The 26,009-nt window shown below is 53.8% G+C and overlaps 1 protein-coding gene across 3 annotated transcripts in view; it reads right to left on the bottom strand.

The window, feature by feature from the left end:
- LOC122734708 (protein HIRA) overlaps window positions 1–26,009 on the bottom strand; it is an 86,728-nt gene that overhangs the window by 35,924 nt on the left and 24,795 nt on the right. The window contains exons 1-11 of one of the 3 annotated variants that reach the window (XM_043975720.1): window positions 16,275–16,295; window positions 13,789–14,109; window positions 12,309–12,399; window positions 11,599–11,766; window positions 11,403–11,497; window positions 6,832–6,927; window positions 5,991–6,151; window positions 4,774–4,941; window positions 3,628–3,741; window positions 828–898; window positions 102–207 (exon numbers count right to left, since the gene is read on the bottom strand). In XM_043975720.1, the coding sequence (XP_043831655.1) occupies window positions 102–207; window positions 828–898; window positions 3,628–3,741; window positions 4,774–4,941; window positions 5,991–6,151; window positions 6,832–6,927; window positions 11,403–11,497; window positions 11,599–11,766; window positions 12,309–12,399; window positions 13,789–13,897 (1,179 nt within the window). In that variant the 5' untranslated portion in view covers window positions 13,898–14,109; window positions 16,275–16,295. Of the gene's footprint in view, window positions 1–101; window positions 208–827; window positions 899–3,627; window positions 3,742–4,773; window positions 4,942–5,990; window positions 6,152–6,831; window positions 6,928–11,402; window positions 11,498–11,598; window positions 11,767–12,308; window positions 12,400–13,788; window positions 14,110–16,274; window positions 16,338–26,009 lie in introns of those variants that run through there. The other 2 variants (XM_043975721.1, XM_043975722.1) reach the window with 2 other exon arrangements.

Below are 26,009 nucleotides of genomic sequence, written 5' to 3'. Positions count from 1 at the left end.
GCTTTCTTCTCCTGAGCCGCCAGGCGCCAGGGAGTACAGGAGGCCCAGCCAGGAGGGCCTCCCCCACCTCTGTGCACCCCCACAGGTGGTTAGCTCAGTACCTTCTCCTCCTCGCTCAGGGGATCCCCGAGCTCATCTTGGGAGAAATCCAGAAAGGCCACGGAGCCGTCCATGGAGCACACTAAGATGCCGAGTCCGTTTAAAGTCCTGCAAAGGAATCAAAGGGATGAACTCTGCCTCAGGGAGGGGAAGTCCTTCTCTCTGGTTCCTCATCTAGTTAGAAGGCTGACTGGCAGTAGAAAGCAATCCCACATGGGGGAAGCTGGGGGCCTTGAAAGAGCCGCTATCTGTGGGGTGCAAGGCTCTGCCAAGGGCTTTGCTTGATCCTGAACAAGGTCCTGGGAGGAAGGTATCCCTTGGACTGCCAGTCCTAGTTACAGGTGAGCAAACTGAGGCCCAGAGGCCAAGGGGTTGCCACCCTGCTTACTCAGTCTGAGCAGGCTTCCCTCATGAGCCGGGAGCCAGTGAACTCGAGGGGCTTCAGTCTCCATTTAGAGGCTGCGGAAGGCCCACTCTGCCATGCACACAGCAGGATGCTATCTGAGCCTCTCAGCCAGAGGGCAGCCTAGGCATGTGTGGACAGGGACACAGAAAGCCTGGCCACTGGGGCCCCCAAAACAAAGGGGCCGGAGGGGATGAGCTGTGCCTGAGCGTGCAGCCCTGAGCGTGCAGCCCAGAGCACACAGCCCCAAGTGCGCAGCCAGCCCTACGCAGCTGGATTCTACAAGCTGCTTGGTCTGGGGAGGAGAAACTAAAACTCATCTTACCAAGAAATGTCCATGATGGACTTGTCGAACAACTCATGGATGACAACCAATGGCCGCTTCAAACACGTGAGCTGGTGGGGAGGAAGAAAGAGGTCAGGGACACGTGAAGCCCATCCCCCATCCTGCAGAGGCCCCTCCCAAGAGCATGGGTGCGACCAGTGATCCAAGGAAGCTCCGACACAAGAATTAGCAGGGCTGACATGGTCAAGGCACAACTACCTCCCCAGAGTCTGTGACACCTCAGCTAAGTGGGCATGGCCAACAGACAGGAACACAGAGGCTTGGAGAAGGCTGCCCCCGGCTTCAGGGGGCGCAGCCAGTCACTTGGTGTCTGAGCCGGACACTGCCTCCTGGGACCCCCAGGCCAGTGCCCTCCCCACCCACTACTTGATAAATCCCTCCTCCTGTCATTTGTAAATGAGGCCCAGACATGAAGGGCTTTTGTTAGCGCCAAGCACTCCCTCTGCCAATGCAGGGGTCACCACCTGAGGCCCAGATGGGTGAAGTAACCTGACCAAGCTGGCAGCAGTAGGATGCCAACCCAGGTGTCCTGACACCAAGCCCGGCTCTGCCTTGAACAGCCTCTACCAGCCAGGTGTCTGAGGCTGTCGTGCGTGCGTGAATGGGAGGTAACAGACTGTGGTGGACAGAGCACTAGCCATGGAATTGGGACAGTGCTGGGTTTGAATCCTGCTTCAGACGTCGGGCCAGTCCCTTAAACACTACCAGCCTCAATTTCCCCAAGTGTAAGATGGGAGCTGGAGCAGATGGTCTCCGAGGCCCAGAGCTAAGGTGATGGTTCTAAATTCTAGCCTCTATAGCACACGGGGTGGGCCGGGCAGCCACCAGGACGCCTTGCTATACTAACCAGACACTTTTAGGGTGTACCGGTCATTGAGCTAAACACAAAAACGGTGCCAATCCCCCCCATCGCCAGCTCCATCAGGGGCACAGAGGCATCGGGGAGCAGAGCATCCGTTCTGCACACTGGCAAACCACCAGTTGGAAATCACCTAGACCAACCCTGGGATGAAGCCTGGACACTTCAGCTGGCCTCGGGTCACTCGAGTCCCTCCACATGTATGTGGCCCTCACTGCCTCATGGTCACCCCTCTATACCTTGGGGTCTCCACAGCAGCTCTTCCAAACCAGCTCAGCTCTCCTCAAGCCTCCCCTGCCCTCTCAGCAGGGGTCCTTGACAACCTCGTGTTTTACAGGAAACAGAGGCCATCTGTCATGCGCTTCCCTCTTCTGAGGGGCCGCCACCCTAGTCACCCCAGGTCTCCCCCCTCCTCCTCGCCAAGGCGAGCCCTCCTCTACTTGGTCAAGTCACCTCCTTTCATCTCCTCCAGCAGACTGCCTGGCCCCACCCCTTACCCCCATCTTCAGTCTCTCCCTGGCTCGCTCCCTCCTGCCTACAAACACACCCAGGTCTACCCCATCCTAAAAGACCCTCACTTGCTCTTCCATCCCTGCTGACTGTCATCCTGTATCCCTTCTGCCCTTTGTGGCCAACCTTCTAGAGAAGGCGTCTGTGACGGGGCCTCCACATTCTCTCCTCTGCACCCCTGCTGATCCGGCTTCTGACCTCAACATCCCCCCAAAACTGCCCTCTCCAAAGTGGCCAAGGAACAATGTCTTCGGTGCCAGATCCAGAGGCCTCTTGTCCATCCTCCTTTTCCTCTGTCCTGCCTCTTGGCAGGCTTGGACACTCCATCACCCTCTCCTTGATCTCTCTTCTCTCTGGGCTTTCAGGACACCCCCCCCCCCCGTTCTCCCCTCCCTCTCTGACGGCCCCTTCTCTGCCTCCTTTGCTGGATCCTCCTTCATATCACCTCCTCTCACAGTAGGTGTCCTTCAGGGCTCTGTCCTGGGCCTCTCCCTCCATACGGCTTCACTGGGGAGCTCATCAGCTCCCATGCATTCCATGATCGTCTCTGCTGATGACTCAGATCTACCTCAGCTGACCTCCAGTCTTGTGCCCACAACTACCATCAGACACCACAAACTCATTCTCTTCCCCCTACGTTGTCCCTCCTCCCGGCTCCTCTGGCTTCTAGCCCAGGAGCCGTGGCTCCCTGTGGCCTCCAGGATCCAATACAACACGCACTGCTTGGCCTTCAAGGCCCCCATGACCCGCCTCCTCCTCCTGAGTGACCAGCAGACTCGTGCTGTTTCTGGTGCCGGGCAAGCCCTTCTGCTTGTAGCCCTTCCAGCCAGCTCACAAGGGTCAGGTGGCCCAGGGCCGTGGAACAGCTGCCCCCCCAATCCTGCTTTAGATGGCTGCTAATGGGGAGGCTGTGGTGACTCCTGGTTTGCACCCTGACTTCCATTCTACCTTCCCTTTTTTTTTGGGGGGGGGGGGGAGGGGAGGCAATGAGGGTTAAGTGACTTGCCCAGGGTCACACAACTAGTAAGTGTCAAGTGTCTGAGGCCACATTGGAACTCGGGTCCTCCTGAATCCAGGGTCGGTGATTTATCCACTGCGCCACCTAGCTGCCCCATCCATCCTACTTTCAAAGGTGTGGAAGAAGAGGGCCCACTAGTCCCGGAACCTTCCCTGAGGAGTCTCACTGTCTATTGCAGCCTGCCTGCCCCAGCCTCTCTAGGACAGCCCCGAGGAGAGGTGGCCTGGCACCACGGAAGGGATGCAGGCTTTCATTTCGGCAGTGCTGGGTTCAAATCTCATCACTGCCACTTGTGACCCTGGGCAAAACAGCTAAGTCTGTGCCTCTGCAGATTCAGGCCCTGGGTGCAGGTGCTGCCTCCCAGCCCTCCCAGCCCCAGCCCGGAGGCTCACCCAGACAGAGAGGGACCGATCCTTGCTGCCCACCGCACAGCAGCAGTACGGGCAGCTTGGCTTGGCGGAGCTCCCATTCTTCTGCTTCTTCTTGAAGATTTTAGGATTGAATTTCTACAAACAAACAAACAAGCACCTGATAAGCACCTGTCCTGGGGACAGCCACTGATACCAGCAGATTCTTCCCTGCACAGCACCCCCCACCCCCAGGGAGAAGCTCTGCGCCTGGGCAGGGGCCCGCGCCAGGCCCCGAAAATCTCCGGCCAGTCTGGGAGCTTCCCACAGACACGTGCTCTTTAGAGGTTCTCTAGCCCTCTCCGTCGTGATGCTGAGCAGATCTGGGCCAAGCCTTCCCAACACCCCGAGTCGGGCAGCGCGCTGGTGCCACAGAGGAAGGTGCGGGTCCCCTGGCACCTTACGCCCACGAGCTGTAAGATTTGCTGAAGGGGGATGACAAAGGACAAGAGGGATGACTGTTTTGGGACCCCAGATGACTAGGAGAAGATTTCTGGAGGCGTGTAACGGAGCCAAGGGTCAAATAAAAGGGACAAAGAGTCCCCATGCTTGTTCTGAGCCACCCGCAGGGTCGCTGGGATGCCCGCTTCTCAGCCACATTTCCCCTCTCAGATGGGGTTTCTCTCCCCAACACTACAATTGCCTCTTTGCATCCTACTTTAGAGATGGGATGTGGCTGCACAGACGCAGCTTAGAAGGTGCGGCCAGTCCACGGGCACCTTGGTAGGGCCCAATTTGGCCGGACACTTTGTATTCGCCAAAGCCCAGCACTTGTCCCAGTGGGGGCTGCGCCTCTGTCCTAAAGTTGTCCAGGTGATCTTCCCCACCCTGGTGTTCTCTCCTTCAGGCCTATTAACTCCTCTTCATGATCAGCGCTGAAGCAAGGCAGCTCCCCAAAGGAGCCTCAGCGGCCTTGATGCCCCAGCCAGTAAGCGCACAGAGGAAGAGCGGCACTCGGGCATCTCTTGCTCACTGTGACCAGTATCTACTCCACTGTCCCCTGGCTCCTGGCTTCCCTGCTCCCTCCCTCCTTCCTTCTTCTCTTGTTTTAGGTTTTCTGTTTAAGTTTACAAAGCCTTTTCCACACAGGATCCTCCTGCGTCCTCCCGCCTCCCTGTGGGGAAGACTCACCACCACTGTTACTGCCTTACGATGCCCCACAAAGTCCATGTTGGTTTTCCATCCATCCCTCTCGATGATCTGAGCAGTAGGTCCTGAATTATTCATGGCATGAGCAGAGACGAGATAGTGTCCATCAGGTGACCAGCTGAGACGTAAAACGTGGGTCGTCCCTCCACACTGCAGAGAGGGGGGGGTGGGATTTGAAAGCCATACCCAGCCTGACCTTGGCTCTCCTTGCAAAAGACAAAAAGGACCCCCCAAGGCGGCAGCCAATCTCCTCGTGGGGCGGACATCAGCGCCTCAAGATGAAGTACCTCATCACCAATGTCTCAGTAGCCTGAGACTAGAAGAGAGGAGCAATCACCTACGAACACTAAAATCAATCACTCAATAAACACCAACTCTATTCAAGACACTGCTTGCTCAGAGTGGGCAGCTGTCGTGCGAGCGACAGAGGAGCGCAGCACTGCCTGGGATCGCTTCTCTGCACCTCTAGGGATTCAGGGAAGGGGCTAGTCCCACCTGGAAGTGCACAGGAGAGCTAAGGTTAAGGCCAAGCCCAAGGGTAGGGATGGTGGCCAAGCCCTGGACAAGGGGTATCAGGGGCCAGGGAGGGGGGGAACGTCTGCATGCCTAGCAGAATGCCGATGTGCACAAAGCAGCGTGTCACTTGATTCACCACCAGTCAGGAAGTATGAGGAGCTAGAATATTGAAGCCAAGGCCTAGACTCATCCAAAACTCCTCTATGCCTAGAATTTTAGAGCTGGCCAAGAGCTCGGAAGCCATGGAGCCCCCGGGGGCTGGAGGAACAGCAGCAGAGGGTGTGGGGGAGAGTGAGTACAAGGGCACCAGGAGGAGGAAGGATGCGGGACAAGACTAGTGAATGGCCACACCCACTTGCGTGGAGCAAGACTTCTTGGAAAAAAGCGGCCAAGTAAGGTTCAACTTGACTGCAGGGGGTCTGGAGGGCATGGGAATCCCTGCTGGGTCTGTGAGCAGGTCACGAGGCTGCCCCTTCCCACATTTAATTCACAGTGGGGTCTGGGACAACAAGGATGGAGAGGGGTGACCAGGTCTATCCTGCTGGCCACCTTTCCCACTGGCAGCAGGGCCCAGCCAACCACACTACAGAGGCATGGTAGCATTGGTGCCTCCTAGGGACTTGGCCACTGCCCCACAAACACCTCACACCAAGGGCAGAGCTCAGGCCGCTCCGGCTTCATACCTCGTCAAAGGGCTTGGTAATGCTGGTCTCCAGCTGCCAATCCATGGTCCTCCACACTTTCAAACTGCGGTCATCAGCCTGGGAAGCGATGTACTTCCCAACAGGATCCCAGGTCAGCCCTTTCACCAAACCAGAATGACCCCGTAAAGTGGCAAGAATTTCTGGGAAGGACAAAAACCAAGGAAGAGTGAGGAGTCAGCGTGTCTGCCTGGAGCAGCAAGTCTTGGGAAGTGAGGCTGCAAAGGGAGGTAACGACCCCAGAGGGTTGTGAGGAGCTGACCCCGGAAGAGCTGGCCGGCCAGCCGGCCCTACACCAGGGGCTGGACATCTAGGTGACCAAACGTCATTCCACCTGCTAAAGTGTAAAAAAGAAAGCAAGCCGGTGCTTTTGGAGAGAGCCCATGGATGCCTCCCAAAGTGGGGCTGGGCGCCGGGCCAATCAGCAGCCACCTTCCAGCTACTGCATCTGTCCCTGCCCTGCCCACCTCTGGTTACGATCCCCACCCGAGGGCTCTAGGCTACTCGGCCAGAGGACAATACAAAGCAGAGAACAACACTCAAACTTGGTCTCAAACCCTTGCCCCTGCTGCCCGGGACCCCTCTGGCTGGGGTTGCTTCTTTTCTCTGGGAGCCACTCATGGCGCTAAGCTGATCCGGGAGGGCCCCAGCACGGGGAGACGCCTCTGGCTGCAGGGCCCCCTTCTCCTTTCCAGGCTCAGTCTTAGGCCAGAACGGTAACCAGTCCTGCCTGTCTCTTGCTCCACTTCCAGAGATGGCTGCCACCCCAGCCTGCCCCACCAAGCTGATCTCTGCCACGGAAGAGCCGAGGAAGGCTTGGTACCTGGAAATTTGACGGCATTCCAGATGACAACGGTATTGTCCACACTGCAGGATGCGAGCCAGGCGTCGTGAGGCGACCAAGCGACATCCATGACATCTGAAAGGAGAGCCAGCAGAGGTCACAGTTCCAAAGCAGTGGCTTCCCCAAGCCAAGGCCAATCAGCACAGCTCCCGTCAGCAAGTGTGCCCGACAGCCTGGCCCGTTCATGCCCAATCACATATGGAATCCGACCGGCCACGCTCTGCTCATCCCACGGCAGGCTCGGGGGGAAGAACTTGTCCAGGGTTACATGGCCAGCAGAAGCAGAGCCTCCTGGGCCTGGGCACTCTTGCCACTGCCCTCCTTGGTTTGAAAGCTAATTTGGAACCACTACGTGGGTCAATCCTATGCCACAGAAAAGCCTCACCACTAACTCTGGAAAGGAAAGGTGCTACCTGTGAGTGAACTCCCATAACCCCCCAATGCCGGCACGGCTTCCTTCGCAGCCCCATCATCAGCTGAATGAATGCGGGCTCCAGCCTGCCCTTGCAGCCTGCAATCTTTCCCAGCCTCTGAAGAGTCGCCTGGAAGATGCCACCCCCATCAGGAGGCCTTCTTGGACTGGACTCCTTCCTTTGGGAAGTCACCTCTCCCTCCTTAAGGTTCTTCCCACCCTCCCCTGCACTCCTGGTCGGTCCCCTCTGGGTCATGATGGAGCCCTGCCACAGGAAGGCAGTGACATGGAGAAAGTTCCAAAGCCCTGGGCTGGAGAGAGAGGCCCCAGAGGGCTCTGCATTTGCAGACCAATGAGGAAACAAGTCGAATGCTTTACTCACTCTCAGCTTTAGCAAGGACTGTGGTTAGCCAGGAAGACCTCCGAGCCATAAAGAATGGAGCTACCACTCAAACAAAGGCTCAGTGGGCAAGGGAGAGGTTCTAACTAGCAGCAGCATCCTCTTCAAAAGCACCCCCCCCCTCTGAAATCACACTGGCGAACAAGCTCAATGTTCATGAAGTGTGTTCTTCTCTGAACAAATCTGAGTTAGAGGGTGCAAGTAAAAAGTGGATAGGCCAGTCCTAGGCCATTGGGGGAGCCGGGCCTGGCCTGGGGCCTAGCTCAATGGCGAGACAGCTTCCCTGGGGGCAGAGTAACAGCTTCTCATTTATTAGGGAAGTGACACTACAGGGCCATCCAGAGAGCAAACGCTTTGGTCCCTCTGGGACCCAGTTTGTAAGCAAATTAAACCTCATTCAATGTTTCAGTAAGCCAGAGGCCAAAACGTAAAAGTGGACTGTGCCTGTAGAGGGGAAGCGAACTATGCTGGGAGCTGGACAAAATGCTGGCCGGTGCAGCAGAAGGGACAGTGAAGAGGTGTGGGGCCACTGGGCCAAACTGACAGGCAAGCAGGGATCTAATGGAAACGGGGCCCTACTGGCTGCTAACCATTGTGCCAGGATCTCTGCCCAGGGGCTACACGGTGGAAAGCAGGGGGAGCAGTGGGAAGCCCCTCTGCGACTGGCTCAGTACAGTTGGAAAGCCTGGCGCCAAGGCTCCATGACCAGGAACAAGCACCACTGCCATGTGGTGACGTTTCCTTACAGCCTCATTTCACAATGACTATAATCTGAGGAAGCCAACTCGCCCAAGCTCTCAAAATACTGACTCAACCAGGTTCCAAAGAATCACAGTTCAAGGTCAATGTGGAATGTGGCGCCCCAGGCTGTGGCCCTGTGCTGGTCAGACAACAAGGCCAGAGAAGCTGGGGAGGTACCGACATCAGTGCTCTTCATATAGAAGGTAACCCTCCTGAAGGCCTAGCATAGGCCAGGCTTACTCCCAGAGTAAGACTGTTTGTAGGCTGGCCCTTTGGGGCTCCATGCCCTGCAGCTCAGCGTTCGAGGGACCAGCCTTGGCTGCTACACGTCTGTGCTGAGCGTGGGAGGCACAGACATGAGAAGCAGACAGCGCCTGCCCTGATGAGGCGAAACATTAACAAGAGCTTGGCTGCAGCCTGGATGAAAGAGCCCGGGAGTCCCTAGGAGGCTGGGGCCGTGAGTGCAGCAGACGAGGCAGGAGCCAGGGAATCGCTAAGCTCTGGGGGCTGCGAACAGCCTCAAATGGGGTATGAAGGATGGGGACACAACGACTCTCTCCCAGGTGCCAGTGATCTCTTGGCTGCCAAACCCAGGGGCCTCTTCTCCGTGACCTCTCTACAGTGCATCCCTCTCTCCTCGCTAGCCTCTCGGGATCACCCTCCTCCCGTTCCTCTCCTCCCTCTCTGATGGCTCCTTCTCTGCCTCCTTGGCTGGATCCTCCTCCACACCACACCCCCCCCCCAATAGGTGTCCCTCGGGGCTCTGTCCTGGGTCGTCCTCTTCTCCCCTCCCTCTATGCTGCATCATTGTGCGACCACATCGGCTCCCATGGAGGAACGACCATCTCTACACTGATGCTTCTCACACCTACTTGCCCTGCCCCGACCTCTCTGCTCCCCTCCGACCCCCCATATCCAATGGCCCTTTCAGACATGTCAAGCTGGATGTCTGTCCAGAAAACAGCTGCAATTCAATATGCCCAAAAGGGAGCTCATGGGGCAGCTAGGTGGTGCAGTAGATAGAGCACAGGCCCTGGATTCAAGAGAACCTGAGTTCAAATCCGGCCTCAGACACTTGACACTATCTGTGTGACCCTGGGCAAGTCACTTAACCCTCATTGTCCTGCCCCGCTCCCCCAAAAAAAACAAAAACAAAAGGGAGCTCATTTTCTGTCTCCCCCTCCTACTTTCCCTCTTCCCCAGCCCCCCAGGCTCCCAGCCTAGGAGTCATCCTGGCCTCCGCACTCTCTCTCACCTCCCACATCCAAGCTGGTGGCGAAGCCTGTCAGTATAGTCTCCCTAGCATCTCCTCTCCTCTGACACCGCCTACAGCCTGCTGCAGGTCTTCATCACCTCCTGCCTGGACTACAGCAATAGCTGCTGGGGGGGGGGGGGGGGAGGAGACACTGCCTGCCTCCAGCCCATTCTCCAGTCAGCCAGCAAAGGGGTTTCCCTAACACTCAGGAAGGACCACGTCGCCCCTTTCTCCCACTTACTAAACCCCAGTGGCTCCCAATGACCTCTGGGTGCCGTCTTCTTCCACCTCACTCCCCAGCCCATGCTCTTCCTTCCAGGGCCCCCGGCCTCCTGGCTCTTCCACCCATCAGACCCTCCACCCCTCACTCCGGGCATTCTCTCTGGCTGTCTCCCCATAGCTGGAAGGTTCCTCTGCTCTGACCACTGACCTCCCTGGCTTCCTTGAAGTCCCAACTAAAATCCCACCTCCTCCAGGAAGCTCTCTCCCACCCAACCCCTCTTAATTCTAGCGCCTTCCCTCTGTTGTTTCCTACTGACACCACACGGAGCTAGCTTGGTCTCTCCTCCACTGGACTCTGGGCTCCTTGAGGGCAGGCCATCTTTGGCCTCTGTGTCCCTAGCACCGAGCCCAGTGCCTGCCTGGGGGATTGACAGGATAGTCCAACAGGAGGAGGTGGGCTATGGGGGGTGGTATGGGGGGTGGGGGTGGCGCTATGCCTGCGGGGAACCAGGGATGACGACTAGGCGTGATGGAGGTTCTGGGAGAGTCTGCGGGGCCGCCAGCCAGTCTCAGTAAAGAACCAAAGCACAGGAGCTTCTGACCCTGAGGCAGAATGGCCTACGGGAGTCTAGGCACCAAAGCAACACTGGTGTCCTTTTCTTTCTTTTTTGTTTTTCTTTTGTTTTTTTGCAGAGCAATGAGAGTTAAGTGACTTGCCCAGGGTCACACAGAGTAGTGTCAAGTGTCTGAGGCCGGATTTGAACTCAGGTCCTCCTGAATCCAGGGCCAGTGCTTTATCCACTGCGCCACCTAGCTGCCCCCAGTGTCCTTTTCTAACGTCCCCTTAATACTTCCCCCTCTTTTTTCTTGTCACTCTAAGGGCAGCCACTTGGGACCACAGGATTAGAACTGAAGAGACCCTGGCATTCACTAGTCTAAGCCAGAGGCTCTTGTGTACCTCAGGTCTCCCAGGCAGGAACAGTAGAGCCAGGAAAAGAAGCAGGCCTGCCGGCTCTGCACCCACTCCATGAATACTGAGGGCTAAGGGACCGTGAAAACGCCCAGGTTTCTGCGTGGTTTGGATGATGGAGTAAGACGGCCTCAGATGGTGGTGGCCCACAAAGCCCCAAGGCACAAGACCTGACAAGGCCAAGAGGAGAATGAGAGGGCCAGGGAGAGAGAAGGAGGGAGGAAGGGAGGGGGAGAAAGAGAGAAGCCAGAAGTGGGGGGGAGAAAAAGCATGCCAGGGCTTCCAGGCAGTCACCGTCACCACACCGAACCCCTTCCTCCCTTGGGGGGAGGGCAGGGCACAGAGGGTCCCAATGTACTCCTGCCTCTTCAAGCAAAGGCCCAGGGTGGGGAAGACTGTCCAGGGGCCAAGGAGCAGGGCCCTCGCCAGCGTCTGGCCCCTGGTCTTCCCATGAAAGCTTAGTGACCCCAGGCCTTTGTAGAGGGGGCAAGAAGAGCCTCCTGGGCAGTCTCTGGTCTCATCTGAACCAACTGATTGGATGTTCACTCACCGCCTGAATGGCTCCGGAGAATCGACACACATCGCCACTGCTCCACATTGGCAAGCTTACTACTGGAACCAAAAACAGTACTGGGGCCGATGTAGCTGGGGGAGACAGAAGCCAAGCGGTCACCACCTCAGTCCTCACCCATCACCAAGGAGGCACAGAACACACAAGGCGCCAAGGCGGGGCTGCGTGAACACACCTCTTGGAGGCGGCGCTGTGTGGCCTGTGCTTTTGTGGATGGGGATCCAAGGGGTCCTGACTTGCAGCATCTTCGTTAATCTGACCTCTGCAGCCCCCTGCCCGTGGTCGCGAGCCGATGGCGGCCAGCATGTCTCCAGTGCGGGCTAGCAGTCCCACTGAGTTAGTTCTATGGGCATGACCATCCCCATCACATTTTTATAACCCTTAAATGGTACAAAGTGTCTTCTACACAATAAACACACAAGGAAGGATTCCAAGGAAAGTAATCCCTTTTACATATGAGGAAACTGAGGCACAAGCAGGATAAATGACTTGCCTAGGGCCACTCAGCCAGGAAGCATCAGAGCTGAAACCCCAAACTGGGGCTCATTTCACCACAAAGAGGTAAAGAAATAGACTATGAGATGGCTGGTGATCTGCTCAAGGCTCCATAGGGATTGACTATCAGGGCCAAGGCCTGAGTCCAGACCTGCTGCCAAATGCGGAGCAAAAGCCCAGCCAAGCGCGCCCCGGTCCTTCCAGAAGGACGCAGCAGGACTCAGCCTCAGGCTGGAGCTAAGAGTCTGCCCATGGGGCTCCAGGAAGATGCCCCCCAAATGCGCATGAGCACTCAGAGTGGACATTCGTCCACGGCCGGGACAGGAAAAAGGGGGAGCTGGAAAACACACCCTCCAGAACTCAAGCCATGAAAAAGAAAAAGATGCTTACGTAGCCCGCTTCCACACCATAATCAGTTTGTCATCTCCCCCAGAAGCTAAATACATCCCACTGTTTGACCATCGAACACAGTTCACACAAGCTAGGAAGAAAAAGAAAAGAGGTTGATGAAAATCCCCAATTCATGCCCATTTCCTCATCTGCAGGCTCTGGTCCAAGAATCGCAGGCCCAACGTGTGAAACACGAGCTGGATCTCTGCCCAAGGCGATGGTAGCGACGGCTGCCGGTGGCAGCGGCAGGAAAACCTGCTTTATCTGTCCCACAGCTGAAAAGCATTTCAGAGTGAGCTGAAATCGGTCAGCCCTTTAATGGAGGCCGGAGGCCAGAGCCCGTGGCACTGGCCCACAAAGAGGCCTCTCCTTAAGCAGGATCTTTGTGACAGCGGGCATGCTGATGGGCCCCTGGGCACACAGAGGCTCTGTTCTGGTTTGATACCTACCAGATTTGGCCAAGAGGTGCTGCGGTTTGGGAAGGGAAAAATGGTAAGTGACCTAGGAGCCATTAAAGTCGGCAGCCACAATCCAGCTGACAAAGACCATTTCTGGATTTGGGGGTAAGTGTAATATAAACCAAGTCTTCTTCACAAGGCACATTCTGGAGCTGGAATGAGCCCGGAGAAACATGAGTGCAGGGACCACCGAAGTGGACATCTCCTCACCAAAGCATGGGAGCCACATAGGGTACAATGAACTGCCTTGGTCTGCCTGGGAGGCCTGGCCCTTTCCAGAGCAGACAGACTCTGCATGGATAAAGGACATCAGGTGGAGTAGCCACCAGGGTCAGCAGTGAAGCTGAGGCTTCCAGAAGGTTCACGGCTCAGTCCTTAGTCCAACCGTGTTAGGGCCAAGAGAATAAAAACTGCTCTCACCAATATGGCCTGTGGCCAGCCTGGGCCCAGGCCCAGAGGGTGTTTCAGGAACAAGGATGTGGGAGCAGCATCTGAGACCGGATTAAAGGCTCAGAGCACAAATGCTGAAGGGATCTTGGAGTTCATTTGGCCCCCATGTCCCGTTTTACAGATGAGGCCACGAGGGCCCAGGAGAAGTCCAGTAACGTGGCCAGAGTCACACACCTTGTAAGTAAGTGGCCAGGCTGGGGTTTGGTCCAGGCCCTCTGGGCCTGCACATCAGGGGCTCCTTCTATCAGACCACGAAAGGTGACACGCTGAGGGACAAAAGGATGGACTAACAGTGACTCATGGGGAACCAGCAAAGCTGAAAACACCATGGAAATAAAAGGATCTCACCGGGCTCGAGGGGAGGGGAAGTTAAGCCACAAACACATCCAGGCAGGTCCCCGGAGGGGCCACACGGGCCCAAGTGGGAAACCCCAGCGAGCAGTCCGTTCTCTACCCCCTTCCCCAGGATCTTCCTAGTGCTCGGAAGCTGGACCCAAAGACGCACGAGACGCGTGTGGAAGCCCTAGGGAACCAGGCGCTGAGACTGGTGAGCAGGAAATCCCCAGAGGTACCTGCAGGACTGTCCAAAGGTGGTTCTGTGGGTTGGCCAAGTCTTCTGCTGAATAACTCAACCAGGTGTGTAGCCAACATCTGTGCCTTCTGACAGCAGACCGGGGACATTTACCGCTGCACGGGGCCTTACATTTCTAATTACAAACACACGGGCTAACTTTGGGCAATCTGCCAACACGCAAAGCCCACGAAGGGCTGTTCTGTAATACCTAAGTGATTGTCCATCTGGCAAAGCATCTTGGGAATATTTTCATTCTTTTCATCTTCTTCTTTGAGCACTGGAGCCATATTCCAGATCACAACCTTCCCAGAATCTTGCCCTACAAGGAACAGGAGAGAAGGCATCAACATACCCCAAAGTGCAGTATTTTTAACAGGCTGTCTTAATCCTGCCAGGTTTCAAACAGCTCCCTGCTTCCAAGCATCAGCAGGCCAGAGCCTGAAGAAACACCCAACAGGCTGATCTAGAGAAAGAAAGCCAAAGAGGCCAAGGCAGAAGCCCTGGTAGGGAGTGAGGTGTGGAGAGGCCCCAGCTTGCACAGGAGGGGCGCTGGGCTGCAGCCCTAGCTTGGCCCCTGACTCCTGGGGCCCTGGAGCAGAGGTCCTTAGGGAACAGCTCTGGGGCACCAGGCCCCGTGGCGGCTGCTGGTGAGCCTCCAAAGGGCTCACACTCTTCCTAAGCTCACGCCACAAGCCTTGATGATCCGGCTGGTGTGTTCGCTAAGCTTCAGACGGGTTTCGAAGGGTCCGCTAAGATGAACGGCACCCGCCTCCTCTACTCTCAACTCTGCCACCCATGTTGTGAACGATGACTGGGGAGCTCACAAAGAAAATGGCCAGAGGAATGTCGACTTCTGGCACGTCCCGACATGAGCCAGCAGAGAGTGGTCAGTCTGAAACCAGAGACCTGGGGTCAACTCCTCACTCTGCTACTTGCTCCCTATGAGCAGGTGTCCTCCCTTCTCTGGGCCCGCGTGTCCTTCTGTAAATGACAGCGCAGAAACAGATGCTGACTAAGGTGCATTCTAACCCTAAAGCCTATGAGCGGGCCATGTGTGCATGCACACTCGCTGTGTCACACACACTCACACACACACCCTGTCACCAGGTCACAGGAGTGCACTGAAATGTGCCAACCAAAGGTGTCTGAGCCTTACAAAGCTCAGGGAAGAGACTTACCCATGTGCCCTCCTCATAAAACACTGGCAGGAAAATGTACTAAGAGCGCACGTGGGTCTTTGGAAGAGATTCTCTGGCCTGGTGTTGGCTCAAACTGGTAATTCCCTGAGACTGTGAGGTCACTTGAGCTCAAGAGTGTCTAGCCTAGGGGCAGCAAGGTGGCGCAGTAAATAAAGCACCGGTCGTGGATTCAGGAGGACCTGAGTTCAAATCTGGCCTCAGACACTTGACACTTACCAGCTACGTGACCCTGGGCAAGTTGCTTAACCCTCATTGCCGAGCCTAGGTCTGTGGCTCAAGCTGACTGGTGTCCGGACCAGTCTGGCGCAGATATAATGAACCTCAGGGCAGGGTGCCCCCAGGCCTGCTGCACAGGTGCCAAGCAGTGACCAGGAGGGCCGCCATGATCCAGGACTGTTCTGGGCTGCCTAAACACCCTTCCTAATGTTCACAGGCTGCAGATGAGCTCTGATGCCAACGAGATGCCAGTGGGACACCAAGCCTGCTGTCTGGGGGTTGTTTCATGGCAAGGCTGGCCATGCTCTTCCCTTCCCAGAGCCCTTGTTGGAGGTACCCTGTGCCCATTCGGACACCCCAGAACATTTCACCCTCCGTTCTCCAAAGGAGGAGAGAGGACCAGGTGGCTGCCCAGGCCCCATCTCAAGGGGCAGAAGCAGAGGAAGCTTGTTATCAGGCGGGTGCACAACACGGCTAAATGCTCTCTGCTCCTGTCAGCTCAACTCCAACTAATCCTTTAGGACACAAAAACATGGCTGGATGATGGGTGCTACTCGGAGCCAAAAAATAAGTAAATCAAAATAAATTTACTTGCCATCCATCCAAGTTCTTTGTCTCAGGTGGGTTCAATATGTTGCAGCTGACTTAACCAAGTCACTGAATCACAGAATCTCAGAGTTGGGAGGGAGGGAGGGACCTTAGAATACAGGAAACAAGGGCTCCAGGGAGTCAGGAGACCTGACCAAGGTCACACAGAGGCAGAGCCAGAACTAATGACCAAGTCCCCCAATTTAGTTCCTTCTACTACAACACAGTCACACTCCATCATCACTAAATACTAACAACCTCAAATGATTTTCTTTGGTTTGAGTGAGAATCAGGTCCACTCGTGACCAGGATGTTCCCGCACATATGATGTGTATGTCTGTATGCTCCAGGGCTTCGTGGCCCCCACCATCCATCACACGGCAGAGCATGAGTCTACAAGTCCCTAAATAGCTCCTTGCTCCGCCTGTGTGCCCGGCCGTAACAGGCCCTCCCCCCTCCCTCCAATTCACTATGGACCTACCTTGCCCTCCAGTTGCAAACTTGGTCCCATCAGGATGAATATCAACAGAAAAAATCGGTTTGCCTGGAGAAGAAAGAAAAGGGAAGACATCTCAATGGGCCTGTATTCCTCAGAAGACCATAAGATGCACGAATATGGATCTCTACAGTGTGGGTCACCTTTGTCACTGTGGTCATCACAACAACGAAGCTTCTTAAGTGGGGGGGGACGGGACATTTCCTGCACAACAACCTACAAACAGGCGACGCAATTGCTATTGCTTCCCTTTTACAGATAGGAAAACCCAGGCTCAGAAAGGAAGTGTCTTTCCCAAAGGCCCGCGGCTCCTAAGTGTGGGAGGCAGGACTTGAATCCATGTCTTTGGACTCCATGACCACACCAAGCCAACATGTTTCCAAAGGCTTTTTTCCCCTCTATCAGTGCCCCATCAGCAGATGCTCTAAGCCTAACCAGCGAGGCAGGCTCCCCTCCTCCAGGGGGTCTCAGCCTGGCCTGGGCCACCCCTCAGATAACTGTGTTTCAGTGCTATTGGTTCCTTTTACATTTTGCATTTACAGGCACATTTCTGAGAAGGGATCCCCATGCTTTACCACTGAGGAGGGTCCAGGCCAACAGACAGAAAGGGTCCTGAATCCCTACTGGAGATCCAGAGGCTGGGTCTTCAGCGTGATGCTCCTGAATGATCTCGGGGAGCGGGAGCTGGGCCAATTCACTGTCATTTGATTTTCAGTGGCAAACACCCCATCTGTACCTCAGTCACTGACTTCCGAGTCAGGGAGCAATGGCACATAGAGGGCAGTGGAACAGATTAAACAAACATCCCTCTAAAAGTCCAGGCCTGAATTTCCTGCCGCTTATTGGGCATCTTTACCTAACGACCCCCATCACCTCAAGCTCAACGTAGCCTGAGCTCATTCCTCCTTTCTCCCAAAGCCACATTTCCCTTGGTAAACAGCCACGCCATTCTCCTCCCGGTGGCCCCGGCCCCATCAAAACCTCCATCTTCTCTTCTCTTTGTCCCCTATCTAATCACCCTGAATGGTCCCCAAGCTCGTGACTATTCTTTCTCTGTGTTCTTCTCGCGGCAGAGGACAAAGGAACTCTGGGTCTGAGCTCTGCAGGGTGACCAACCAGGTACCCTGCTCCTCACCTCCCTGAGACTAGACATAAAATGAGAGACAGACAGATGGACAGACACCAAATGATCTCAAGAGGCCCTTGCGGTTTTAACTCTCTGTGAATCTGAATCAGAATCTTAGTCCACAACCCTGAACAAACTAGTCCCCAGCTCAAAAAATGGCCATGCTTCCTCATGGCTTACCAAGTCAAATGTCACCATCATACTCTTTATCCTTAGCCAGGGAAAACCTGAAAACAAAACTAAAAATGGTCTTGTGCCCTGTGCTGCCCCCTTGGCTTCTGTGGAGAGAGACTAGCAGATGAGGGAAGCCAGGTAGAGGATCCCTCCCATCGGATGCTCTGTAGACCACCTATAACATATTTCTTGGAACTCTAAATGCGACCTTCTGTCCAATGACCAAGCAGACCCAACGCTGGAAGAAATGAACCCTCTCCTATTACCAGGATAGACTCCCTTCCCACAAACAAAATCAGAAGCTGGCAGCTATGATGGGGCAGCTGAATAGATGACCCGCCACTCCTCCTTAGAGCGACAGATAAAGGAGCAGGCAAAGTTGGTTTTATTTTCCCTCCCAAGGCTACAAGGGTCATCAGTACATGGGGTGATCAGTCACCCCACCACAGGGCTCACGTTTAAAAAGACAAGCATGAAGATCAGCTGCAGATGAGCCACCAATAACGTATGTTACACGAAAAGAAATTCTGTAAAGAACTGGATAAGAGCCTCCAAATTAATTCATTATATTTGCTGACTTCAATGCAAAGGTGGCCAAAAGAAAAGGTGGAAAAAATGTTGGAAAATAGGGCTCCAGAGTAGGAACAAGAAGAGGCTCAAAGTCTGCTGACAATGAAGTCTCCTACCTACATACAAGGAGCCCTTTCTTGCAGAAGAGAGTCAAGAGGCACTAGCCCTGGAGAACGTAGCGAAAACGGTCCCTTGGCCTCTCAGGGCTTGAGACACCCATGACCGAGGAAGGGAAGCCCCACAGCACTCTGCCACCACCATCATGGAAGGGCTAAAGGAGAAAGGAGCCTAACGACAAGTGGGAAGAGCTGACCTAGACACAAAGAAGCCAGAGAATGGAAGTAGCTGGATTCTGGCATGTCAAGATACCTGAAAGAGGAAGGAGACCAAGTGCCTGGAAAAAGTCAAGGCTGTTATTTCTAATGAAAAAGGTAACCTAGAAAACTGCCAAGCCAGACACCTCCTTTTCCATCTCTAGAAAATCTTCATGAGAAAAATGTTGACAAAGCTTGAGGGCATACTTGATAAAGGTGCTGCATTGTTGACTAGAAATCAAATGAGATAATATTTGTAAAATGCCCTGAGCACAGTGGTTGGCATATAATAAGTGCTACATAAATGCTTCCCCCAGGAGAAGGGAAAAACCAAAAACCATCCGATTCAATCAAGCAAAATGGGACCTGAAGTGGACACAAGAAAAGAGTCATCGTTACTAAGCAAGACCCAATTGGGAGAAGTGGTGTCCATGAATGCATGCGCAGAAGAGGGGGCGGGCTGGCCAGACAGCAGGAGGGAGGAAGAAGCAAAGGGCTTTGCCGGGATCTCCCCATTATTGATTGCTCAAGAGGGGAAGGCCTCCTCAACATGTCAGGTCAGGCACACAGCAGGGATCCAGGGGCACACGAGACTCGGCATGACTGATCTCTCCACTCTCTCCCCAGTGCATGGCATACTAATAGGCGCTTAATAAACATGCCTGAAACTCGCATGAAGGATGCACAATGACCATGGTGACATCATTGAGGAGAGCACTAGAAGGAAGCCAAACTTGGTAACCGCAATGACCAATGGGGGGCCCAGAGGCCAGACAACGAGACAAAGCGGAGAGGGCAGTGGAGGAGGGCTGAGATGTGTGGCACCCACAGCCACCTAGAACCCACTTAACTAGTTCCTTGCAACAAGGGAGGGCAGTGAATATCTGGAAGTGACTACAATGTCTTTAAAAAGGTCATCACGGGGCGGCTAGGTGGCGCTGTGGACAGAGCACCGGCCCTGGAATCAGGAGGACCTGAGTTCAAATCCGGCCTCAGACACTTGACACTTACCAGCTGTGTGACCCTGGGCAAGTCACTTAACCCCATTGCTCCACAAAAAAATTAAAAAAAAAAAAAAAAAAGGTCATCACTACTGTGTGACCCTGGGCAAGTCACTTAACCCCAATTGCCTTACTAAAACAAAAAACAAACAAACAAAAACAAAAAAAGGTCATCACTAGGGGGCAGCTAGGTGGTACAGTGGATACTGGATTCAGGAGGACCTGAGTTCAAAACCGGCCTCAGACACTTAACACTTACTGGCTGTGTGACCCTGGGCAAGTCACTTAACTCCTCCCCCCCCCCAAAAAGGTCATCGCTAAAAAAGAAAATACAATTCTCTTTGGGAGGGAGAGAGACTACTCAAAAGCTAAAGCAACATGAACTGAACAAACAAGGTGATTCTGTATTACCCTGTGGTGTTGGAAGTGACCCTTCATGGGGTCCTACTGGAACCTGAAATAACAACCCTGTCTGCAACAGACCCCATAAATCATCGTCCCATCTCTGCAGGAAGACCTCCAGTGGCAGTGGGTGTTTCCCCAGAAGCTCTTGTTCCTAGATGGTTTTCCCTGGCCTCATGGCCATGTGGTCACTTCCCCCCTCCCTCCCCCTTGGCCTCAGTTCTGGCTTTCTCCGCCCTCGAGCAATCATGCAGAATTCCTCCAATTGATCCTCAGATGAGGCTGGTTTCTTAGCCTCCTCCCCCCCCCCCAAAAGTATTCTGGCTTATAGACAACCTTCCTAAATGTGGTGCCCAGACTACACCACAGCTGCGGTCTCGCTGAGGCCAGCCCAGGAGGCCGATCACTTCTGGACAGCAGCCTGCCATCAGTGGTGCTGGTCATCACATCATGCCAACTCCCAATGACAAGATAGACTCCTAAGGCTATTCTCGACTGGCACGGCGCTTTACAAACATTCCCTCACTTGGGCCTCACAGCAACCCTGGCAGGCAGGTACTACAGGGCTCATTATCCTCACCTTCCAAGTGGGGAAACCGAGTCACAGAAAGGTTGAGGGACTGGCCCCAAGGCACAAGCCTAGGAAATAGCAAAGCACGTAAGCCCAAGTCCTCCTGATTCAGAATCCAGCGTTCTAACTCCTGTGGCACACTGCCTCTCATGCCAAGTCTGCAGTCTGTAGCACTGCCCCGCCCCAACGACCTTCTCACCACACTTTTACAGCTTCTTTAAATGAACCACGAGGCCTGGTGGTGTCCAAGGTCTCTCACGCCAACAGTACTCTGTGATATGCCAAGGGTTTCCTGGCACCACAGCAGCCCAGCCTGATCCCAGCCCTTTTCTACTCTCTCTGGGTCCAGGCTGCATTGCCTCCTGATGCTCTAGGGCCACTTCTAAAAATGTTTTCCTCCCCTCCCCCCAAATTATGAAACATTAATTCCCCCCACTTCTCTCCCTACCTCTACTGGAAAAGAAGGAACAGAAAAACCTTGTAGCATCTAAGTATAGCCAAACAACAGATTCTCACATGAGCCACGTCCAAAAAGAGGCGTCTCATTCTATTAGTCCACCCCTCAGGAGGAGGCAGCATTCCTCATCTATCCTCTGGAACCCTGGTTGGTCACTGTCATTTTCACAATACAGACATTATAGCATACATTGTTCTCCTGGTTCTGCTCACTTCCCTCTGTATCCGTTCATACAGATCTCCCCAGGGTTCTCTGAAACCACCTCTATGCTTATAGTCAAATCCCATTCATGTGATCATTTGTCCAGCCTTCCCCAGTGGAGGAACGCTTCCTTAGTTCTGAGTCCTCTGCCACCACAAAAAGAGCTGCCATAAATGTTTTCTTGTACATATATCTCATTTCTTCTTTGGGGTACAGGCCTAGTGGTGGTGCCAGGGGGGTCAAGAGGTTGGCAGGGATTGGCATCTTCTAGGCATAGTTCCAATCTGCGCTTCAGAATGGACTGACCAGTTCACAGCTGCACTAACAGTACATCAGTGTGTCTGTCTTTCCCCAAGCCCCACTAACATTTGTCACTGTCTTTCTTCATCAGCCAATCCGATGGGCATGAGGTGGAACCTCAGAGCTGCTCTTAACTTGAATTTCTCCCTTTATTAGCAATTTGTAGCAGCTTTTTTTTCCCCACATGGCTATAGAAGGCTTGGACTGTTTCCCTGAGGACCTGCTTGTTCATATCCTCTTACTATTCATCAATTAGGGAATGGACTATCAGTATAACAATTTTCCCCAGGTTCTCCAGGGTCCCTTTTATGCCAGGAGTCTGTGAATACAGTCATTCTACTAGTGTTTGTGGAGTAAACAGCCCATGTACACCTGCTTCAACTGTACATGTGATAAGATCCTTAAGTTCTAGGTGGGAGCTTGGCTTCAGAGGCGCCAGGATCCTATGAGTTTGGCACACACCTGACTAGGAATGAGTGATGCAGCACGGTTATTTAAGAAAGCAGCCACAATAATGAGGTTTATGAACAGAGTAGGACATGAGAATTGGGGAAAGTAATTCTGATAGACCTGCCACTGCTTACAGATGTATTCAGACGAGTCTCCATCCTTCTGTTTCTAAGAGGACATGGGAAACAGGAGACTGTCCAGGGAATTGAATACAAAGGAGGAAAGTGGTGGAAAATGAGTGAGTTCTAGGGATAAAGGTTCCAAAGGCTGAGAGAGTGTTTAGAGACAGAGTTTCTCAATGCTAAGGCACACCAGCATATCAAAAGACCTTCTGGTAGCCAAAAATCTAGACTCTTTCTGCACTCCTGCATGAGGTGGGAGGGCTCCAACCTGGTGCTGTGTCTCCAGTTGCACTTTCCCTCACTCATTATCATCTGATCAGCCTCCTGCCTCCCATCCCCATGAAGCAGCACAGCCAGGTGACCTGTGACATCTGGACTGAGCCCTTTCCCTGGGAAGGAGTGTGGCTCCAGACTCTAGGTGCTCCAGGCATCAAATGCATCCTCTGCTGAGGCCAAGCTCCCTAGCCAAACCCTCACCCCAGCTGGTGAGACTGGGAAAGGTACAAGACACTCTAAAGGGTCCAAGTGGGCGAGAGAATGAAAGAGGCTGGAATGGCTGTGGGACAAGGCGATCCTTTCTTTCGGTAGATTACACCCTCTTCCAATGTCTCCCCTGGCATATTCCAGTTGCTCAGAGGCCACATACACCAGAGAAGCACAACTTCTGATAGATCATGATAGGTCAAACACATTGGAAAGCACACACCCCTGCGCCTCCCCCCCTGTCAATAAATATTAATTAAGCACCTTTTGGTGCCAAGTACTGTGCTAAGCGCTGGGGAGAACAACAGGCAAACAAACATGTACGAAGTCAGCTCTACCCCAGGATAAGTAGGAGATCATTAACAAAAGGAAAGCATAGCATGGGACTGGATGGGCCTGATACAAGCGGGCAAGGGTACAATATGTCTGGATCCACACAGAGAGTGTCAGTGTAGGTGCAAGTTATCCTCCCCAGTGTTCTGGGAGCAGATCCGGGAGGGCCTCCCCAGGAAGGCGCAGACAGGAGCTGCATCTTACTCATCTGTAGGTGGAGAGCAGAGGTGCTCACATGGCCCCTGTCACGGCCCATCCCATGCTGTGTCAGTTCAGACATCTTGGTCCCTCAGATGTGGGGCTTGGCCAGGCTCCTCTCGTGATTTTTTTTTTTTTTTTGCAGGGGGAGAAAGTGAAGTAGAGAATGAGTCCTCCCTTTCGCTCACTTGCCAAATGCCTGTGGAGTTGGGCTTTCAAGAAGAGGATCCCAGGATACAGATCTAGAGTGGGAAGGCACCTAAGGGGCACCTCAAGGGGCACCTAAGGGGCACTAAGTCGGACCCCTCATTTACAGATTAGGAAACTGAGGCCCAGAACTTAAGTGACTTGCCTGAGGTCCCACAGGTAAGCAGCAGAGATGGTGAGATCTGAACCCAAGTCCTTTGCCTTCAGCACTCTGTTCCCTGACACACTGGTTCAAAAATAACTTCAAAGACTGAGCCAGGCTTGTACTCCCTAGAAATCTCATCATTTCTAGGGCTCAGCCTCAGAGAAGGTGACTCGCCTAGGGTCATAGGGCAGGGCCTCACATCAAGGTCTTTAAGGCCTGAGAATGCTTTTGAAGCCACGGATGCCAATTAAGTAGGATGAGGGTTGGATCACAGCAGGCTTCATGGAGGAGGGGTGGAGGCCGGGCTTGAAGGAAAGGCAGAAATCTAGACTGGGCTGGGGAAGAGAAGGCGAGCAGGGGTGTGGAGTGTGGCTGGCACTTAGCGCCTCATCCTGGGACTCGGGCAGCAGAATTTCAGTTCTCATTCTTTCTTTCTTTTTTTTTTTTTTGGTGAGGCAATTGGGGTTAAGCAACTTCCCAGGGTCACACAGCTAGTAAGTGTTAAGCGTCTGAAGCCAGATTTGAACTCAGGCCCTCCTGAATCCAGGGCCGGTGCTCTATCCACTGTGCCACCTAGCTGTCCCTTCGGGCAGCAGAATTTCAGGCAGGATTTCCCCCCATGGGTTAAGGTGATGGTGAAGTTCTCATCCCCAGCATTCAAGCACACAACTCTAAGCCAAACCAGAGCCATAAAGGGAGCTGGGGAGGGGTGCTAGTTGGCACACATTGCTAACTATAAGAGGGCTGTTGGGGGAGGCAGGGTTCTCTCCCACATGTTATGCAGCCTTTGTTGTGCTCCTGTCTTCTAACCTGAGCTTGGGGACATGACTTTATTAGGACACAGGCAGGAGCTTGGTCCCGGGCCCTCTCTGAAATCATTAGGACGGTTGCCCTCTGCCCTCTGCCAAGCTCCTCCCTGTCTCTAGAGGTAGGAGGGATGAAAGCTCCAGAGTCCCCCAATGCATCTTCCTTACATGTGGGAAGTGGGCAGCACCTGGGCATTCTCAGAGGTGTCTTCTAGCTCTTCTAGGCTATTCTCTACCTGCTGGCTTCACCCCCAAACCCCCTTTCCTCCGATGAATCCAAAGGCCAATTCATTAGGTCCTTGGCACGTGGTAGGAGCTCAACAAATGCCTGCTGCCTGTACACAGTAGATATTTAATGCCCGCCCAATCCCAGAAACCACCTGTCAAGCATCTCCTATGTGGCTGGTTCCCTGTTCAACACGAAAGACACAAAGAGCAGAAACCACAACGGTCTAGACACTCAAGACTAATCTGGGGGATGGGCTTGATGCCCCCCCCACATTCAGCCTCGGCCCAGCAATGTGATGGCTCATCGTTAGCAACAGCCACTTGTATCTGTAGATACACAATAGACCGAGGAACCCAAGTAGGACTGTAAGGGGGAAAAATCCTCTTCTCAATAAGGAACTCGGCAGCCATGTGACGAAGGCTCTTTTATTTCCTTCTCATGAGAAGGAGGGACCCTAGTGTGCAGCGAATGGGTGCAAAGAAAGGGGGCTCGCAGGCCCTGTTTTATACCCTAGTCCCTAATGCAAACAGACCCCCCCCTTTCATCATTGGTCCGATTACTCAAGGGTTACAATCTACACGCAAAAACTAGGTAATCAGAACACAGTATTCCCATCCCTCTTCCTTATATGGGCATAACTCAGGAGTGAACCTTATTATTCCTTATGTGGACACAACTCCGGAGCGGACCTTATTGAGAACAGGGCTCCTTGAACCATATGATTTTGTTAGCCTGAGGGGGAGGAGGGGATCTGAGGCCTCTGGCCTACAAACAGGTCAGAAGGAGTATGGTCATTGAGAGTTGACAACTACCAAGACAGTTTGCAATCAAACTTGAGGTTGACACGTGAGTTAATTTTATCAGGAGAGAAAAGGGAGCTGCAGAAGGTGTAGATTTGCACCAGGAGAGATTGGGGGCGATCTTTCTCTTTTCAGTCCAAAGGGGCTTCCTGAAGGAGGGACACAAAGAACTGTCCAAGCTGCAATCAACAGGCAGCTCTGCTTTCCGGAGTCACTGCCAGCTTCCCTTGGATTGCCCTTGTCACTTCCCATGAGGTCCTCCCATCACCACTAGCTACTGTCCTTGGTGCTCCACTCCTTCTCACCCCAAATCCCAGAGAAGGCCGGCCAGAGTGGACACCTGCATCTCCTCTACTCTTCCTCCTGAAGGCGGTGGGCCAGCTTCCATTCAGCTGCCACTGGCTGCTCTCTCCCTGGCTTCTCATGACTCTGCTTTCACTTGCTTCTTCTCCTACCCATCTGGCTTCTTCTCATCTAGATCACAGCTATTAACCATGGTATGCCCCGAGGCCTCTAGGTATTTTCTCCCTTGGTGACTTCATCGGCTCCCCTGGGTTTAAGGAGATGACTCCCAAATCTCCATGTCCAGATGTAGTCTCTTCCTTGCACTCCAGGCCCACACCACTAACTACATCAACCATTTAAAAATGAATGCACTCGAGGCAGCTAGGTGGCACAGTGGATAGAACACCGGTCCTGGATTCAGGAGGACCCGAGTTCAAATCTGGCCTCAGACACTTTCCCCAAAAGCCTATTTCTGTCAAGGGGATCATCATCCTTCCAGTCACTCAGACGTGCACACTTGGTGTCACCCTGCCCCCCCTTAATGCT

Source organism: Dromiciops gliroides, chromosome 1 (genome assembly GCF_019393635.1).
Source record: "Dromiciops gliroides isolate mDroGli1 chromosome 1, mDroGli1.pri, whole genome shotgun sequence".
NCBI lineage: Eukaryota > Metazoa > Chordata > Mammalia > Microbiotheria > Microbiotheriidae > Dromiciops > Dromiciops gliroides.
The sequence above is the reverse complement of the archived record's forward strand: the minus strand, read 5'-3'. Positions and strand labels throughout refer to the sequence as shown.